The sequence below is a fragment of the Sebastes fasciatus genome, chromosome 19, assembly GCF_043250625.1.
Source record: "Sebastes fasciatus isolate fSebFas1 chromosome 19, fSebFas1.pri, whole genome shotgun sequence".
Taxonomy (NCBI): domain Eukaryota; kingdom Metazoa; phylum Chordata; class Actinopteri; order Perciformes; family Sebastidae; genus Sebastes; species Sebastes fasciatus.
The window spans coordinates 7,124,738-7,144,942 of record NC_133813.1 but is presented as its reverse complement, the minus strand read 5'-3'; the positions used below and the strand labels follow the sequence as shown (position 1 = coordinate 7,144,942).

General features: G+C 39.8%; 1 protein-coding gene and 1 long non-coding RNA gene across 6 annotated transcripts; one reads left to right on the top strand and one right to left on the bottom strand.

Moving 5' to 3' along the window:
• The first annotated feature begins 381 nt into the window (after positions 1-381).
• nek6 (NIMA-related kinase 6) lies at positions 382-18,808 on the top strand. 5 transcript variants are annotated; one of them, XM_074618863.1, is made up of 11 exons: positions 383-665; positions 8,921-9,028; positions 9,558-9,658; positions 11,128-11,268; positions 11,422-11,484; positions 11,936-12,046; positions 12,667-12,775; positions 13,377-13,484; positions 13,913-14,007; positions 15,641-15,754; positions 16,447-18,808. In XM_074618863.1, exons 3-11 carry the CDS (start codon positions 9,581-9,583, stop codon positions 16,555-16,557), a joined length of 930 nt encoding a protein of 309 aa, XP_074474964.1. In that variant the 5' UTR covers positions 383-665; positions 8,921-9,028; positions 9,558-9,580; the 3' UTR covers positions 16,558-18,808. The 5 variants fall into 5 exon arrangements, with proteins under 5 accessions (XP_074474968.1, XP_074474964.1, XP_074474966.1 ...); XM_074618865.1 differs by lacking the exon at positions 383-665 and adding an exon at positions 4,573-4,766; XM_074618864.1 differs by lacking the exon at positions 383-665 and adding an exon at positions 4,573-4,770.
• LOC141757925 (uncharacterized) lies at positions 17,681-19,694 on the bottom strand. Its single transcript, XR_012591779.1, has 2 exons — positions 18,134-19,694; positions 17,681-17,849 (listed from the first exon to the last, which is right to left on the bottom strand). It is a non-coding gene; the product is annotated as an uncharacterized LOC141757925 (long non-coding RNA).
• Positions 19,695-20,205: the final 511 nt, after the last annotated feature.

The window sequence follows — 20,205 nt, the reverse complement described above, 5'->3', positions numbered from 1 at the left end:
ATACGCTTAAAAAGTTACAAACAGTCCCTTTAAACCTGCTTTATAATATAAAAGACATGAAAATCTCTTTTTTTTTTTTTACAATATAGGACCTTTAATACCAGGTCTGAACAGGGCTTATGACTACTACTACTTTCATGTGATGATAGATATCAATCTGGATATGCAAAAAAAAAAAAAATTGGACTGACCTTCTGAAACAAAGCCAAAAACGTCGAATAATTCTATTATACTTTCTGTCACGTGTGTAAATACACTCATATATATCACATAGCCTATCATCTAACAGTGGCCCCATCCCACATGTGCAAGCAAGCAAGGGGGCTGAGTGAAGAGAGAGAGAGAGAGAGAGAGAGAGAGAGAGAGAGCTGTGACGTCTGACCTACTTTTTCAACAAACACTTGTCACACAACAACCTCGCCACCATTTAGCTGAGGTTATATATACTTTGAAGTGTCTCATTCAGTAAAGTTGTTATAGCAGTCACCATTAAAGCAGCCTGCGTGGCAGCAGAGGCACTAACCACAGAGAGAGAGAGAGAGAGAGAGAGAGAGAGAGGTCTGTCTGTCGGTGTGAGGGGGAGCTGCACAACAACACGGACCAATGCAACTCTCTAGCAACTGTTGCAACAAGTTAAGCAAGACTTTATATTGACTCCTCTGCAGGTAAGAGACTCATTACAACCCTACAGTACATCTGTGACGCGTTTATAAACTATATCCTGCAGAGTTTATTAACATGCATGAACTAACTTTGTTGACTTGTGTCGCATAAAAACGCCTTCACTTCTCAAGGGTAACGTTACAGTCTGTTTTCTCTGTTTGGTAAGCTGCAAAGTTGCAAAATTGAGCTTGGTTAGCTGCGAGCTGCCATATGGAAATGATATTTACTGCTTCTCCTCCTGCACGGAAACGAAGCTGCATTGATTCCTGCTAACTGTTATCTGGGTGAAACAAAGAGCTCTAGTGTATGTGGGCTACCAGCTGCTAGGTCAGGACAGAAAACTATAATAAACATTTATAATAATAAAAAAAAAATTGCATAACTTTGAGACTGAATTTAAATTTAATGTCACATTTTTTTTTCATTTACATGTGGCCACTGCCAAGTCAATTTAATGCTTGTGCTGTCTTTATAAATGAAGTTATGATGGTGCCCCAAACTATATTCAGATATTCATGTATTGTCTTCTATTCTTTCATAACATGAAACCATTGCAAACCATTGCTAACTGCAGGTTATTTCTTTTTCTCAAAATGACATTTAAAAGTTTTCAATAAATGTAATCCAACTATTATTTAATTACAATGCAACTTGGTCCTCTTTAACTTACTTTTAAGTTAGTAAATATGGTATTGAATATAGCTTCTGGCGTAAAATGTGATCATATACAATGTAATGCAACATTTCTAGTTTTACAAGTCTAGCTAGTGCTGGCTTATAGCTGTGGAGGACCACAAGCTTCACGTAAATAGTAATAAAGCATTTAATTGATTAATAACTAACTGTTCAATAAAAATGGCATTAATAAATTAATTCATATGCATCAATAAAAACTCAATATTTGGGATGTAAAAATAATAATAATTTACAAATGAAATATGAATCCATCAATAAATAGTTCAAATTAAAATGGGATTTACAAAATATTCATTACTATTTACGTGACTCTTATGGTCCTCCATAAACTGCAGGTTATTTTTTCTCAAAATTGCATTTCATTGTTCACAAATGTATTTATTAATCTATGAATAAATGGACTAAATTACAAAGTAATTAATTATTTGGCATTTTAATGGGCAATAAAAAGAAGAATTATAAAAATAATTTACAAATGAAATATTAATCCATCAATAAATAATTCAAATTAAAATGGGATTTACAAAAAAAACAGTCATAAGTACAAAAATAAATTAATGCATTTATAAATAAATAATGGAATTATTAAGGGAAATGCAAAAAGAAGTTGCCCTTTTAAATGTCTGATTAAACACTGTATTTGTACTGAATTTTTTATTCCATTATTTATTTATGAATGAATTAATGTATTTCTAAATTATGTACTCGTTGACTGTTTTATGGTGTTTTTGTAAATCCCTTTTTAATTTGAACTATTTATTGAAGGATTAATACTTCATTTGTAAATTCTTTTTATAATAATTTTTATTGCAGATTGAAATGTCAAATAATTAATTACTTTGTAATTTAGTCAATTTATTAATAGATTAATAAATACATTTGTAAATAACAATTATTAATCAATTTCATTTTTTATTACTATTTACGTGACGCTTGTGGTCCTCCATACTTACAAGAGTGTTACACAGACACAAACTCCTAGACCTCCAGCCATGACAGTCTGCTAACATGACACGTTTTATATGCATTGTGAAAGCAGCCTCATGTCTGTGTTTATGGTGTGTGGTTTGTGGGTGTTTGTGGGTATAAATGACATTACATGAAATAGTGTCACCAGGGGGTGAGCACTGGCTGCAGCGTGGGGGGTGTGAGAGGCCGGGTGTGGGGTGGGCGGCGGTGTTGAAGTTATGAGGATGCCTGGGCATCCAAGGTCAAATAACGGGCTAAAATTAGTCACGTGTCAGCTGTGACAGGGAGCCAGTGTCCTGGCTGGTGGAGGGCTGGATTGTATCCACCCAGCAGGAAGCCATGTCTTCACACGTCCTCACTGAATATCTTTCAAGGCCGCTCTACCGTTATTCTCTGTCGTCTTGACTATTTGAGGTTTGGAAGAAGTTTCTCCAAAGTTTGAATGCAGTTATATTTGGCAGCTTATGAACATTAGATTTTGGATGGGGGTTTTGTTAATCTGACACATATTTGTTTTAAGTCATTGTTTCAAACGTCAGCCATGCTTGCTAGTAGGAGTGGCTTTGGCTTCCATTTGGCTGTTTAATAATAGAGACTCTTTTTATTTAAATTCAAAACCTAAAATGTCTCAACTTCAATAAAAGGAAAATATAAAAATATGTTTTTGTTTCACTCTGCTAAATAGGTGGCAGTCAGCCTTGTGTGGTCATGATCCGTTTTCAACATTTTTAAAAAGAAGAATGTGTGTCAGACTGAAGGCACGCCAAGCTACACAGCTTAAAGGAATACTTCACCCACAAAATGAGCATTTGTGTATCAATTCCTCGTCTTGATGAATTGAAGTAAATGGGGGCCGTGTTTAACAACAGCAAAACTATTTCAAAACATGCATTTACAAACTCTCACACAACTAGTGTAGTATAATCTCAGTCTCATTTATTCAGTTGTATGCTCACTGCTTCCCAAACACATGCACCTTTACTACTCACGCTTGTGCAAGCATGCTACTCGCCCGTGCGAGTTTATGTGTAGTACGTTTTTTATGCCAAAAACAAGTCCAAACTCTTTATGTACGGCAATGTTTTATTTAATTATTATAATCTATAATTGGTATATTTTGTGTCAGATGATCAATAGTTCTGATAATTTCCCGTGCAGGAAGGAGGATAATGTACTATTAACTACACAATAAATAGAAGAATGAATAAAGTAAAGCCCTGACAGGGTGACCTAAATGTCATTATCCGTGAAGTAAAGAAAAGTTGTAATATAAAACTGATCTGAAACCATCAGAAAGGAAGTCGTACGACCGAGAGATGACTAACAAAAGAGATATTTTGGTGCAGAGAACAAGGAACTTAGTTGTGTTTAAATATACCGTACGTCTCTGACCTCCAGATATGTGAATGAAAATGTGTTCTATGGGTACCCACGAGTCTCCCCTTTACAGACATGTCCACTTTATGATAATCACATGCAGTTTGGGGCAAGTCATAGTCAAGTCAGCACACTGACACACTGACAGCTGTTGTTGCCTGTTGGGCTGCAGTTTGCCATGTTATGATTTGATCATATTTGCTATGCTAAATGCAGTACCGGTGAGGGTTTCTGGACAATATTTGTCGTTGTTTTGTGTTGTTAATTGATTTACAATAATAAATACATACATTTGCATAAAGCAAGCATATTTGCCCACTTCCATTAAGGTACATTTTGAACAGATAAAACGATTAATTTGTGATAAATTGTGATTAACTACGGGCAATTATGCGATTAAACATTTTAATCGATTGACAGCCCTAGTTAAAGACAATATTAGGTTTTGTTGTCGGCTTCCCGACTACTGTAAAAAAAGAGTGACATAAAGAGAGCAGAGAGAGTGAGCTGCGGGTGAGCAAGTTAAAGAGTGAAACTTTATTATTTGACTGTTTCATAGCGGTTTTGTTCTGAAGCTGATATAAATAACCATCAAACACTCAGCACAGGCGGAGACAGGCGTTCTGGAGTCTCCTTTTACACCTTTGCATGTCTCCTTTTCATTCATTCACTCATTACATCAAACATCAAAGTCACGCAACAGTAAATACCAAGTGCAGGATGACTGTGTTGTCTCTGATGTGTAAAAACTGCGTTTCAAACACCACCGTTGTATTTTAATCCACCATCGCCCTAATTTGCCTAATCTTCCTGTTTCTTCAAATGTGGTGGAAACACGGGGAACGGAAAGGGACCTTTAAGTTCCATCTTTAGTTCCTGATATTAGTTCGTCTAGTTTCATATTTCGTTTTGGTTGAAAAAGGGACGAAACTCTGAGCAGATCTACTGTGGAGACTTTCTGGTGTTTTCAGTCATAGGACAACACATGACTCTGTTTTGTAGGCAAATACCGAACTCAGAAGGCAAGAAGCTAAAGTAAAACACCCACTCTCTTTTGTCTGGTGGGTGAGTAATGTGTGTGTGTAATAATAGTTACCTTGGTGACATAACCCCTAACTGTAAATTAAACATATTTTCTTGTTATTTCTATTTTAATAGATTTCTTTCTGTCCAGTTGATTTATTCCCCAGTTGAACTTAATGTTTCTTATTGTCATACTTGCCAACCTAGAGACCTTGAAAAAAAGGGAGGATTTCAAAACTCTGCAACAGCATTTTTATGTTCAACTTTTGATTTTACCTTTAATTCTCAGAAAAGAAAACTGAATAATTCGCCCCTCTGGTTTGAACTTGCCGTGTGAATCTCTGGCATAAACTAATAAGCATCCATTTTTATTTATTTTTACTCCTGCTTGAGTACTTCTTTCTCTTAGTTCTCTCAATTTCTCTCTCCTTCTCTCACTCACTGAAGGTCCTTTCAGACACAACGCGACAACGGCACCACTGCGCTCTGAAACCCGTTATTTCTAACGGCTTGTGCCGCACCACTACGTCTTTTCACTGCATCGAGCAAAGCGCAACTTTGGGCACTGCATGCTGTGGCGAGCGCAGCTTAAACATGAGCTCAATCTGCGCTTTGTCGCGAGCATAGACTGCTCTCTTTGGCCGGGAAACGACAGTTGGTGTGGCTCTGTTGTCGTCCGGGTTGAAACGGTAGAGATTATACACACTGTTCAGTTCCAGAAACAGGCTTAGATAACAAAAAGGGGGAAAAAAGTGTTAACATTTGTCATAAATCGGGAGAAATATGGGAGAATTGTGACCCCGAGAGGAAACTGGGAGAGGGCGATGAAAAACGGGAGCCTCCCGGGAAAATCAGGGGGTCGGCAAGTACTGTGTGCTTATTGTTGTGTTGGCTGGCAGTCCTGTCTGTGTTGCTTCCACAGAAACACCTGGGAACTCTTTGCATTAGCTGATAGATTCCGAGTAAAACGCTTAAAGCTCGTTTGACGCACTGGAATGTTGTTTGTGGTTGTTGTTATCTCTCTAACTGCAGTGGACTCGTGACTAACTGTCCGCTGCAGGGAGCTGAAGTCTATCCCAGCATGCTTTGGGCAAGAGGCAAGGCACACCCTGCACTGGCTACAAGTCTATCACAGCGTTAACACCAATATGCCCGAACATATTCACACTCACACTAAGAGTTTCGAATATTAGTTTTCGATCTGGCTCTTTGTGATGTGAAGAATCTCCCTTCTACTATTTCTTTGGAAATTTGTGTAGCATTCTTGAGAGGCTCAGAGCAGTTGTGACAGGAAGAGGAAACAGCTGTGTGGTTTCACATTGACATTGTGTTTCAAATTAGGATCAATAGAACAGGGTGAACAGAAATGAATATGTAAATGAATACATCTTTTCCTGGTATTATTCTGAATTTGGAAAGACAGATGTGGGACATGTACGAAAAACCTCTCAGGCCGTGTTCAGACCCAGCATCAACATGGCATCTAATCTCTGGGTTAGTAGGCAGCACAGACTCATGTCTAGGGTGACTAGATCCCAACAAACCAAATGTGGGACAAAGAGTATGTTTGTGTGGGACAATGTGGGACCCAGGCTGAGAGGTAGTCTACAATTTTGATTCAATGTCTATCTAACTTAAAGATAGGGTCGATGATGTTGGAAAGCTAGCATAATTTGAAAGTAACATGGCCTCAGGAGCTCCGTCTAAATCCACCCCCTCCCCTCGGGGCTTCTTCCAAGGCAACGCCCCCCACACAAATGCACGAGCACCGCCGCATTGTAACTACTTCACAGACACAGAGCGGAGAGAGGACCTCAACTCAACAACGCTATCTCATGACAAGTAAGCAGAACAAGTAGTGCTGCTTTTGGCTGAGTTTTCTCTTCCATTCTCCAGTAATCTTGCTGCAGGGACACGCTCCGAGTTCAGGCTGTTGCACACCAAGGGTAGAGAACGAGCAGGGAGGCAGGGAGGCATCTGATTGGTTCTTTCCAAGCGGACCGCGAGGCAGTGATTGGTAGACGTTTTTAAAGGATTTCAGCAGCTACAGATGACGGCTCTTTTCTGGCGCTTTTTCAGAGCTCATAAGTAATGGATCGCTGTCGGGGTGTAAAGACCATTTCAACCAATATAACAAATAGTGTAGACTGGATAACATTGTCAACCGTGCCTTTAAATAATAAACATTTCTATTCTACCCCATATCTTGTCACATCTCGACACTTTGCCAGAATGCATCCATAGATCGGCACATCTCTTTTTGAGCCGCACGTCTCTTGTTAGACTCACATGAACTGTGTCGCTTCACGTCGTATTCCCCCTGTGTGAAATTGAAAAAATAACTGGCAAATTTCACATATAACTCTGAGAATCGCCTTCCACCGGCTTAGAAATACTTATAAGTAGTGTTACAGTCTTTGCTGTAGCTGCTCTTCCTTTTCTCTGTGGTAGTTTCTAAATCTGCATAGCTTGTGACTTAGCGGTGACGCGCAATTTTCTCCGTTGGACATAGCGTAACAAAGACGGCGAAAGGTTAACCTGCACTTGATCCACGTGCTTTCTTCACAGCCATTGGATAAGAGCCAGATTTTTGAAAAAGCGTCTGTCCTGACATTGTGTGTGCGAGTGTAGACATACCTCAGGGAAAATAGCTATACCAGGTTGTAAACATGTCTATTTCTGCTTTAAAGTTGGTCATTTTATCACGGGGGTGGGGGGGTCTACGGAGATTGACTCGCTTTTGGAGCTAGCATTTTTCAGCACCGTAATTTGCTTGGATTCCCGCATGTTGATCTTTCTCTTTCTTGCTCAGGCTGGTTTTAAAACTATGTTCACAGCAGGGAGTGATTGAAAACTGAAGCCTGTTCTAAAATATATTTGACCGTTTTCTGGCCGAGTATAAGATCAGGGAAGCTCACTGAATCACTGGATTAGAAAGAAATCGTAAATCTGAGGCATTTTGTACACAGGATAGTCGATTCATTTTTCGGGGCGCAAGTCAGACGGGTCCTACGTTGAGAGGTTTTCTAGCCCTGAATGCCAACAACAGCACAGCCTTCATTAACAGCAGCCTGACATGTGTATGTAGCACAGATCTGTCCCTGTGGTGTAATCTAAGTCACGGCAGACGCATTGCTAACATTTTAATGGTTAGTGGAGCGGAGTAGGTTAAAGCGAGCGCAAGTTAGCACATGCACGCACAGCTAAATGCTTAAAGCTGACTCATCATAGATTGGAGGAGGGGGGGTTAATAATGCTTCTAATGTTTTAGGCCAGGGAGCAAGTTTCAACATGATATATCTGAGACATTTTTAGCTATTTGTGGTAAAAAATAAGTTATTCATATTTCAGTACTTGGCTTGGATGTTTCTTCAGAAATGCTACAGAGCCATCTCAAAGTGTTAGTGTGTCTTTATTTGAATAAGTTGCAGAGAGGAGGCTCGAGGTCACGCTCAGATGACTCAGCTAGTCATATGAAAAGCTACTCAGCAGCTCACTCTGTTACTTGCTTTCAGTGAAACACTTGTTTGGAAATGGCCATCTCATTTCCAGTTAAAACTAGTGCAAGGCCTCTATCATCATGAGTCATCACCACAGGCACCCAGAAGAAAAGAGCGATTAGTACTACTCGTGCTTCTGTGACTTAGCAGTTAGTTCAGGCGTAGCTTTAAGCTGTTAATTAATGACATTTCTATCTGTAAAATGTACCTTAAAGGGAGATTTGTCGAGTATTTAATACTCTTATCAACATGGAAGTGGATAAATATGCTGCTTTATGCAAATGCATGTATATATTTATTATTGTAAATCAATTAACAACACAAAACATTGATACATATTGTCCAGAAACCCTCACAGGTACTGCATTTAGCATAATAAAATATGCTTAAATCATAACATGGCAAACTGCAGCCCAACAGGCAACAGCAGCTGTCAGGGTGTCAGTGTGCTGACTTGACTATGACTTGCCCTAAACTGCATGTGATTATCATAAAGTGGGCGTGTCTGAAGTTTGGAACGTAATTTAACTTTAGCTTTAAAACTGAGCTACAACCTTGCGTTGCATTAATGTGTTAAAGAAATTAGTGCCGTTGAGACGAATTTGCGTTAACACGTCATTATCGCGTTAACTTTGACAACCCTAATTGATATATTATTGAAACGTATTATTTATTTTCTGTTTACTATTTAGCGAATATCGGTGACTTCAACTTTACAATCTCAAAGAGAACTGTGATCTCGGAGTCAGGAAACTGCAAAGGCCTGCAAAGACTCACGAAGGACACTGGCACAGTTTAAGGTACCGACCCCCTTTTTAGGGCCAATATCCTGCATTCCAGGATGTGGCCTGCTCAGTCACGCACATGCACACCCACACACACACAATCGTATGTGCACATGTACTGTATTGTCATAATAACAGATGTAATAACATGATTGCCATCTATGAGCCTGTTTCATTTAATTCTATCAGGTTTTATTCAGTTGGTGCCGGTGTTTGTTATGTCTCAGCAACTGAGGAGAACCAACCTCCAAATAGGGAAGAATTACAGATATGTGAAGCAAACAATATTAATTATGTAAGAAAAAGTGTGGGCATTGATGATACATTAAGCAACAGAACAAATGAGGTATCACTGGTGTCTCCTGTTGTAATTCAAACAATATAACTCACGTGGGTCACATGCAGCCGGCAAGCAAGTCACCTTGCTTTCATGCTTTATCTCTCACCGGCCTCTTATCACTTGAGTTGTAGTTTTTTTATGCTCTTATGTAAAGTGCTCTGTGACTGTAAATGTGCAGAATAAATGAACCTGTATCTTCTACAGGAGTAGGAGGGTGTGATGCTACCATGGAGGCACAGAACAACAACCAGCCCACCTTAGACAACCACAACAATCTCTACAAAATACCTGGTCAGGAGGATCAGGTAGGGCATTTCAACCAGTATATTATTAGACATGTTCAAAGTACTTATGATAGAGAAACAAAGCAAAATGTTACTTGTTCTAAAACAAACAACAAATATCTGGTGTCTATCATAAGTTCCATAAAGTGTCTGTCAACACAATTGATACTTGCAGTTAGCTTTCCCCTCTCTTTGAAACTCTGACGATCCAAATGTATGGCTAAAACTTTGATAAAAGCTGAAAGAACAAGCTAACAAGCTAGCATATACTGTGCTGAATGGTGGTGCGCTCATTGCTTACATTTACTTACGTACTACAATCATATACTATATGGACATAAACAGTCGGAAATAGGGTGCCATGTCTTTGTTCCGTCAGCCCGTTATTCTGACAACCCAGTAGTCCGAAAACAAACACCCATTGTCCTGAAGTCCCGTTGTTTCTGGGCTCAAGCCCCCAGGCCCGACCACATAAAGGGGCCCACGATGCTCCGGGGAAAAAAAAGGGAGCATCGTGGGCCCTTTTAGATGGACGGGCTTACCAGGGGCTTGAGCCCGTGCTTTAAGACGGCGGTGCAGTGAGAGTGTGTATTTTCGGAATAACGGGACTTTGGGACAATGGATGTTTGTTTTCGGAATAACGGGCTGTCGGTCTAATGAGCTTACGGTCCAGTGGTGCATTTTTTGGACTATTGTGTTGTTGAAATAACGGGTCGTTGGAACAATGGGCAGTCCCCGGAAAGGGGTGCCTTTAGAAATTTTCACCTCTTTTAATTTTTTAATTTAAAAAAAAAATGTTTACACTGATCAACATAATAAAGACTTAAAACATTTTGGGTAAATATGCTACGTTAGATGTTCAGCCTGGTTAGTATAAGCGGTTACAGATATTGGATAGAATAGATGTTCAGATTGACACCACTCTCATGTCTGTACACTAAATATAAAGCTACACCAGCAGCACAATAGCTTAGCTTAGTTTAGCATAAAGAATGGGAACAGGGGGAAACCTATTAACATATTACATCTAATCTTAATCCTTACAAAAACTGAAGTAAAAGCAAAAAAATGGCAAGTTTTAACGGGATGTTGGACTATTTCTTGGCCTGGTGCAGTTATTTCCTGGAATAATATCCTCATCATTCAGCAGAGAGTCCAGGAAGTCACTGCTCCCAGCCAAGAAATAGTCTGGCACATAAACACCCCGTACAGCCACGACCACAACTCGTTAATTAGTGAGTTTTAGAGGTGCAATCAGAACAGTGGGATCTGCATTTGCATTTATCACAGTCCTTGTAACATCCAACATCACAGCCCTATCATTTGTGCAATCTGAGCCACTGTCTGCCACAAATCTGTGCATGCAAACTATGAATTAAAAGCCACAGTTGAGCAAGTAGTCCTTTTCTAGAATAAGATTTATTAGATGCAACTACGCTTAATGATGCACTCCATTGTTAAACCTTTTGATGTGGTGTTTTCTTGTACAGAAAAACGTGTCGAGCTATAAGTACTGCTGCACTCTGGCAAACTTCCAGATCGAGAAGAAGATTGGTCGGGGCCAGTTCAGTGAGGTCTACAAAGCCACGTACCTGCTGGAGGGACAGCTGGTTGCACTCAAGAAAGTCCAGGTACGAGCAAACCTACTGGATCAACAGAGTTAGCGTTAACGTTAGATTCTACCCAACATTTTACAGTGTAAGACTAAAATAATAAAGGCTTTTGTTTTTGTTTTTTTAAATTAAAGAATAAATTCATATTTACTTAAATCTTTGTCACTGCAGATCTTTGAGATGATGGATGCGAAGGCTCGTCAGGACTGCATCAAAGAGATAGATCTACTAAAGGTAAAGTTGATCAACCATAACCACAGTGGGTCAGTGACACAGACATGATTGAATGGTTTTCCAGCATCGTTTAGAGGAAAATATGAGGACAAAACCATTACATACGTCCTAGGGCTATGAATTGGCAAGAATTGTGGCGATACGATACGCATCATGATACAGGTGTTAAGATTCAATATATTGCGATATATTGCGACATTTTAAAATTAATTTTAGCTAAACTGTTTTAGTATAAAGAACACACCAGAAATGGTATGGCATGGTTTTTGCCCCTAACTGCATGTGATTATCATAAAGTGGGCGTGTCTGTAAAGGGGGACTCGTGGGTACCCGTAGAACCCATTTTCATTCACATATGTTGAGGTCAGAGGTCAAGGGACCCCTGTGATAATCACCATGCCAGTTGCCAACATTTTGCGTTAACCATTTTTCTTCTGTTTGTCCACTGCAGCAGCTGAATCACCCAAATATAATCAAATACCTCGACTCCTTCATTGAAGACAACGAGCTGAATATTGTTCTGGAGCTGGCGGATGCTGGAGATCTGTCGCAGATGATAAAGGTCAGGAAACTGCTATGTAGCCCTCTGAAACTCACTGGCTTACCTCAGATTAAAACAAGTAGACAGATGCAGAAATGTGACTTAAACTCAACAGATGTTGCATTCAGAAAAACAAATACTTGTTAGATAAGTTGATTACGTAAGGGATAATGTACAGCTAGCGGGTCATTGTTGTGAAAGAATCCCCGACAGGGCGATGCTGCACCCCGACGCGAAGCGAAGGGGTCTCTCATCGCCCTGAAGGGGATTCTTTCACAACAATGACCCGCTAGCTGTACATTATCCCTTTTATTACACAGCTACTTACTGAAGAAATCAATATTTTGACACAAAAACGGTCCGCCAGAGTCCAACATCAGAGCTGCACCCATAGCAACGGTCTGTTATACATAGCAACGGTCTGTTATAGAGAAATTACAGAATAATGGAATGTAAATAATAGGGTTGAATACCAGAAAATGAGATCCCACTATTACCTGGGAATTTTCTCCAAAATGTTCTCCTCTTAGATAGTAATCCAATTAATGTGAGATAAGAGCAATCCTTTGCTACCCATAGCATCTTTCAGATAAGCACTGCAACTTTTTATGGACTAACGATCCCGCCTTCTATCTGTTTAGTACTTCAAGAAGAAGAGGCGTCTCATCCCAGAGAGGACTATATGGAAATATTTTGTGCAGCTTTGCAGCGCCCTGGAGCACATGCACTCACGCAGAGTAATGCACCGTGGTAAACAGCTACTCACACACTTCATCATGTCCATATTTGTTTCTTTAATCCTGTCATCCATCCCTCTGCTTTACCCAAACCATCCTCTCACCTCTGTTTTATCATTTTACTTTCTTACTTTTATTATGCCTCTGCGCCGGTGATGGTTGTCCGTCCGCCCGACCCGTTCTCGTGAGTCGCGATATCTCAGGAATGCCTGGAGGGAATTTCTTCAAATTTAGCACAAACGTCTACTTGTACTCCGGGATGAACTGATTAGATTTTGGTGGTCAAGAACACTGACCGCACAAAACATGTTTTTGGCCATAACTCAAGAAGTCATTTGCTAATTATAACAATTTTACACATGATGCCGTCAGTTTAACGGGATAAAACAATTACATTTTGGACAGACATGGATGTAAACTGCGACCTGACTGGTTGACGGAGGCATACAAGCTCAAGGCAGTGATTCTAGTTGTTATTCTACAGTCAATATTCAAACACAGGAATATGTGTGGTAACATACTGTGACCACAGCTGTCTTCATCTTTCTCTACAGCCTCCAATGTTCTGATAAGCTCTGTGTCTATGTGTGTGTGTGTGTGTGTGTGTGAACCAGATATCAAGCCAGCCAACGTGTTCATAACAGCCACAGGGGAGGTAAAGCTGGGTGACCTGGGATTAGGCCGCTTCTTCAGCTCTAAAACCACGGCAGCACACTCCTTAGGTAAAGCACATACAGTACTGTATATACACGACATGTATGCAGAACATACATACTAGGGCTGTCAACCGATTAAAATATTTAATCGCAATTAATCGTATGATTGTCCATAGTTATTCATGATTAATTGCAAATTAATCACACATTATTTAAGTAAGAAGTATTTAATACACTTATCAACATGGTAGTGGGCAAATCTGCTTGCTTTATGCAAATGTAGGTGTATATTTATTATTTGAAATCAATTTACAACACAAAACAATGACAAATATTGTCCATTGTTCATGCAAAAACAATAGGATACAGCTCAGTTGTATGATATTTTAGGGCTTTTAGTAACTAATTGAAACTAGTTTAATGTCAAATCTGATCAATACTATGATCAGTGTGATCAGGCAATGATTATTTGTTTGTTGCTGTCTCCGTCTCAGTGGGGACACCTTACTACATGTCACCGGAGAGGATCCACGAGAACGGATACAACTTTAAGTCTGATATCTGGTCCCTGGGATGTCTTCTGTATGAGGTAGGCTTCCACACACTTTGACCTTTATTGAGAATGAATGACTCAGATAAATGATTACTTCCTCCCTCTGCATGGCATTTGACACCTACTAAAGTACACAGTGGATGTGCCACAGACATAACAAAAACAATAGTTAAGATCGCCTGGATGTGATGATAGGGGAGAGAATGATATAAAAACACTGCTTTCCTGGAGAGTTGACAAACTGTGGGAGATACAACAGCTGCGTATCCTCAGAGGTCGACGCACATCTACCCATGACGCCGTGTCTACGCTCTCAGTGTGTCTGTCTACAATAAAAACAACAACATGGGCGGGTGTTTTGATGTTATATGTTCACACTGTATGTTGTCCTTTAGGCCCTGTTGCTAGCAATGCAGATAAGAGGTGTGTCCAAATAGCCAATTAGCTACTTTCCCAGCATCTCTCCATCTAGATGCTTGCCACCACTGTGGACATAATAACCCCTATTCTTAGTCACATTTCCTCGTATTTCATTGGAATGCTGAGCGCTGTTGAGTCAGCCATCTCCACAGACAATGGTTTCACAGTCTTCCTGTGTGCTGGGTATTCTCTGTGCATGTGAGAGGTTTTGACAGGCCAGAGACTGAATGAGCAGCATTATGTGTTAGTCTCATTTATTCTCTGGCTGCATCACCACATCCACCACATGAGATACCAGACACTTCCTTCACTCTTCATTTCTCCCTCTCTTCTTTCCTCAGCTTTTTTTAAACATTGTTTCCCTTTTTTTACTTTCTCACTTTTAAAATTGCACAACTTACTGCCCCTGCACAAGTACATTTGATTATAAAAATGTGTCATGTAGTGTTGACATTTTAGCGTCAGCTTTTTCAACAAACATTAAAATATTCCACATCTTTCATACATTATTGGTATTATTCAACTTTCCAAGCCAATACAGTGTAGCGTCAGCTTTTCAACATCTGGCATTCACACTGTCTCACAATTTCTAATGTGTTTCTCTTTAGGGGAACATGTGCTCAGCAAATATAACTCAAATCAAACCACAGTGTTTATTATTATTGTGCAATACAGTGGGGGCAAGTGCAAATTGAGTGTAATATGGTGCTGGAGCGGCTGTGGCTCAGAGGTAGAGCGGTTCGTCCACCAATCGGAATCGGAACCAATCACTTCAACATGTGACTGCTCTCTCTCTCTGAGTCACAGCCGCCCCCGACCATAATAACACCACCTTAGGAGCAACGGAAGTCAGACGGCGACTGGCGGTATCACGGTTTTGCACTCTGCAGCTCACGATACCGCAGTTTCACGAGCGAGTCATACTACTGCGGTGACCTTCAGGTAGCGTAAAAACGAGAAAGGCTCTCTATAGAGATATGAAAGACTCATTCTAAGCTAACGACAACACAACGTTTCTTAGTTTCAGGTGATTATACACTAGTTATGAATATTATATTCCATTTCTTCCAATAGATCCCCCGAAATGTTACACACTGTTCCTTTGAGTCATTAATGTCTTGGATGTTAGTCAAGAGCAATATTTTATTGGTATTTTTGGTGCATCATTTTCGTTTCCAGTGTTCCCTGCCTACACCCACACCAGCACTTCTTCCTCTCTCTCATTCAGCCTGTCTTCCTCTTTCTCCAGATGGCAGCACTGCAGAGTCCGTTTTATGGGGACAAGATGAACCTCCTCTCCCTCTGCCAGAAGATTGAGCAGTGTGATTACCCTCCCCTCCCATCTGACCATTACTCTGACAAGGTAGAGCAACACAAACCTGACTGTTAGGCCCTTATCATAGGCCCTGTTCAGACCTGGTATTAACATGCATCCTGGGTGATCCGATCACAAAGTGGACAGCTTTAAATAATCACAGTGACCGATATCGTCTGCCGAACGGAGCTACACGCTATGCAGCCCTGTTATGGTGCGTTCAAGCTCTACTCAGTAAAATGAGTATCGGGCGATGGTAGATTATAACCCTATCATGATGCGTTCAAATGTAATGTAATCTTGTAAAATTTTGTTTTTCATGAGAAAGTTGGATAACTACAGTTGTTTGAAGGCAATGTTTTTACAGAATTGATATATATATTATAATACAGTATATAATTAAAACTAATTCCAAGATTTTTTTTTTATTAATAAAAATAAAATGATTTATTTCCTAATCATTTTAATTTTATGTTGTTATGCAAATAACCACTATAGATGACAATAATAAAGTAAAAGAATAACATTGAGAATTTTCGACGGTTGGAATTTAGCACAACAATTTGCAATTAAAATAATTTGTCCCTAAAATCTAGGAATAATCGTGATAAATTATCTCAATATTGATCAAATTAATCGCGATTAGCATTTTGGCCATAATCGTGCAGCCCTAGGATTTGTTGACAATAAGAAAAACTTAGAATAACCTTATTCTTCAAACTAAAACCCCCTTTCCACAGCTGCGGGACCTGGTTAGCATGTGCATCAACCGAGACCCGGACCGGCGGCCGGACATTGTCTTTGTGCTGCAGATCGCCAAACAGATGCACATGTGGACCTCCAGCACCTGAGCAGCCATTTCTACTCCAAGCTCTCCCCCACCCCGACCCCTCTGCTCTGTCTGAGGACCTCAAACCACTAGACGTAAGCTCTGCCTGGTATCACAGAAAAGTGTTTGCCTTATCCTCGTCTCGGCAGGAGGAAACCGTGGAAAGACTCGCACTTCCACTTCTCTTCTTGTCACGGAGGATGTGAAGAGGTGCATTAGTGGAGCGCAGCGCTCGTGGAAAGTGGAGTTTATGAAAGCGCACTTGTTCATGTGAGAGGTGACTGCATTGTATGCCCTTTTCTTTAGCTGAGAGCTGTGTCTCACTATGAGCACAGGTTTCTCTTAAGCTTCTTTTGTATGCCTCCACAGGGGTTGCATTCCAAGTTCATACCCTGTGCGTCAGGTAAAGCATGTGCAGTACATATTGGGAATTTTAATATTTTTCATCTATCGTTGTAATCCATTTTTCTTCTTTTATATTGTCAATTTAAGTACATAATTTAGGGGTCTAAATGGACAATTAATAAATACGTATTAGCAAGTCCAGGAACGATTTCTGAAAGAATGCAGCTTTGCCTAACTGTTAGCTTGCAGGGAGTCTATCGTGATGGAGATCAGCCTAACAAACGTGACATGTAATACGTCTATTTCATTCTGTCAGAGGAAGGTCTTGGAAGCCAGAGTGACTGTGGTGGTTTAGAACTTTTCTAGATTTCATTATCTTCAGGTTGTAAAACTATTTTTTCTCGTTTTAAGGCCTGTTTTCCCAAAATAGTCTGACCACCACGTTGTGGTACAAACCAGCCGGTGGAGACAGTTGTATAAACGTCTTCTGTGTCTCTGGTGGAGCTTTTGGTGCCTTCAAATGGGGTCGTGTTTACCGTGTTTACGAGATGAGTCCATACCTCATGTGGTCTTCACGACCTCGTAAGTGGAAAGTTTCTGAAAGCTCCGAGTTCATGACTTTTGACTGCATTATGTTACCCACTTGCTCTCTTACTAAATTGTTAGCCTCTGTGGCTTCTAGACGCCGACAGTAACGTTAATATTGCCGTTGCTTAGTTCTTCACGACTTAACCACTTGGACGTCAAGCATATCGTGTACTCGATTTCCCATGTTGTAAACATGATGTGATCTTTAGATAACGTGCCGAAGAAAATCAGCAGCAGCCACCACGGCCACTCTCGGCTTCCAGTTGTAATGGATGTAATACTCTTTAATACAAAGTGTGCCTGACTCTGACTATCCTTTTAGCTCGTTAGTTAACTCACTATATTTTTTGAATTTGTAATGATTGTTATGTTGCCTAAATACTTTTGCATCTGCACCCGATTCAACTGTTATCAGGCCATTAAATAGGCGTTATCAGTCGCTATAAGCACCATAGATGTGGGTCATTAGAGGCCTACTACGCCTACTGCGTTGTAAAAGTGAAACTTAAAAGCAACCATTCTAACATGTTGTAAAACTGAATGAAATGTAACGTTTTGAACACGAACAAAAAAACTTCTTTAGGTTTAGGCAACAAAACTACAACGTCTTTAGGTTTAGGCAAAAAAAATCAACTACACATTGTTGGTTTCAAACAGGATGCAACTTTGGTCTCCTGGGTTTCTAGGAGTTTCACACTGTCTATACTACAGCGCCTGACTTACTCTTCTTCTAATAGTGGGTGTCGTAGGCAACTACTGAGCCACATCTATGGGGCTTATAGCGACCGATAATGCCTATTTAATAGCCTAACAACACTCTAATCGGCCGGCATATAATGTTCAGTGTTGAAAGTGGATTTAAGAAGGAAAAAAAACCTTCATAAACCATCTTTTTGAATTTGAGTAAAGGACAACCTTGTGGTGAAAAGATGTATTCATCACACACAAAGAGTTGTACAAAGTGTTTCTATGTGTAAATATAGACCATTGTTACTGTGAAACTGAGAAAGAAATTAGATGCTGTGAAAGTCATTTGGATGGATAGTACCATGTTTAAAGACGTCCTTAAGGAGCGTATTTAATGAACAGTCATACAGAGTAACTGAACATTATTTTTTATCCATTTGTTAATGACAATTTGTATTCTCTGCTAATATAATATCACATACCCAGGATGTGGGGAACGTTTAGTGGTGTCATGTTTAGACAACTTATATCTTCATCTTCCATCTACTGTTCTTGCTGAGTTGTGACTTTTCACTCAAAGTATTGTGCCATTATGTTTTTACCAATTGTACTTTTCTGTGCAACATGACATTAAATCTAGCTCTGTGAAAATACTGTGAAGTCAGTGCTTCCTCTTTTGCATTTGGAGTAAGAAGTGTTTCTAAAATTATAGATGCAGAAGAAACTCCTTTAACAAATTATTCTTGTACCCGTGTTATTCAAATTGTGAATGAGAATTGTGCAGAGAGAAGCTCTGTAGAGTCACCACACAAATATCCACAGGGCTTTTATTAAGAAGTTGACGCCATTCCCTTAAAGGCCTCTTAATTTGAATATTGGGGAATAACTTCAGCATCCATCCTGTGGACAGGCTACACCCCCTGGTGGCAAAAATGTATTAATGACTGAACACATTTTTCTGATATAAGCTACAGATGGGTGACAAGTTAACCCTCTGAGACCCACAATAGACCTGCTTTTTGTCTTTTTTTAGGGGGGTACAGGGGGTCTTTAGGGGGAGATAGCAGGTCAACAGTAGATGTCACATAGAAGTGGTGTACATCATCTGAAAGCTGAGAACCTGAAGATTAATTTGAGATGCTGCTCAGCACTGTGTGTCAAGTTGTTCTAGTCATAAATCAGAAATAAACATTATTTAAAATAAATTGTGAAAGTGTTTAAGGGTTTAGAACATTATGATTAAAGTATATGATGGACATCTCCATGCTCTATTATGTCTTATAAGTTGTTGCAGCAATTTTTGGGTGGATACCATTTGTTACACAGATTTGGTGCTAAATTTAACATTTTTTACCACTCAAAAATTGATAAAAATGATCAATAATCCCTCCAGATTACCACATTAAGACACAAAGACCTTGAGGAACACCATTGAAAAAGACTGTGATTTGGTGTCAGAAAAAAAAAAGACTTATCTTGCTGGCCCAACAAAGGCAAGAAGACCACAGTAGCGTCCCAACAGGTCCAAGCTGAACACAAATCCACCTGCTCCAGGGATCTGCACACCTCCAGCAGTGCCTGGTTGTCCAAGCCAGTTCTTGGCTCCTTTGCTACTCAGTTTACTTTTATATGTTACTGACTTCTTTTAGTTGTATAAAGATGACCAAAAACTGAATTCAACTTAAATTTTCTCCTCATTCAACTCCTCTCACTGTCGTCCTTCATGCTGCTTTTGTTAGATGATCACACCTGTGAGCTTCCCCACAGCTCACAGGTGTGTCTCATTTATCTCCTCACCTTCTCTTTCTGTCAGGGTGGAAAAGGGCTGTTCTGTGTTTTTTCCTTTTTTCCCCCCTTTCTGCTACAAACTTTCCAGGATAGCCGGTAACACTTGATTTTGCAGGTCCGCAAATTTCATGGTAATTAGGTGATAATTAGAAAGTAACCTATTTGAAATTTCTTTGGAATTACCACAATATTTACCTTAAAATGTATCAAAAATGACTTTGTTTGGCTGTCTTGACATGGGTACTTTTATTATTTTATATCC

Excerpts from the sequence above, each read along its gene's own strand:
- nek6 (XM_074618867.1), top strand. The coding sequence starts at position 9,581 with ATGGAGGCACAGAACAACAACCAGCCCACCTTAGACAACCACAACAAT. Across the intron at positions 11,485-11,935 it reads AAGAGATAGATCTACTAAAG|CAGCTGAATCACCCAAATAT; the intron begins GTAAAGTTGATC and ends TGTCCACTGCAG. Across the intron at positions 12,776-13,376 it reads ACGCAGAGTAATGCACCGTG|ATATCAAGCCAGCCAACGTG; the intron begins GTAAACAGCTAC and ends TGTGTGAACCAG.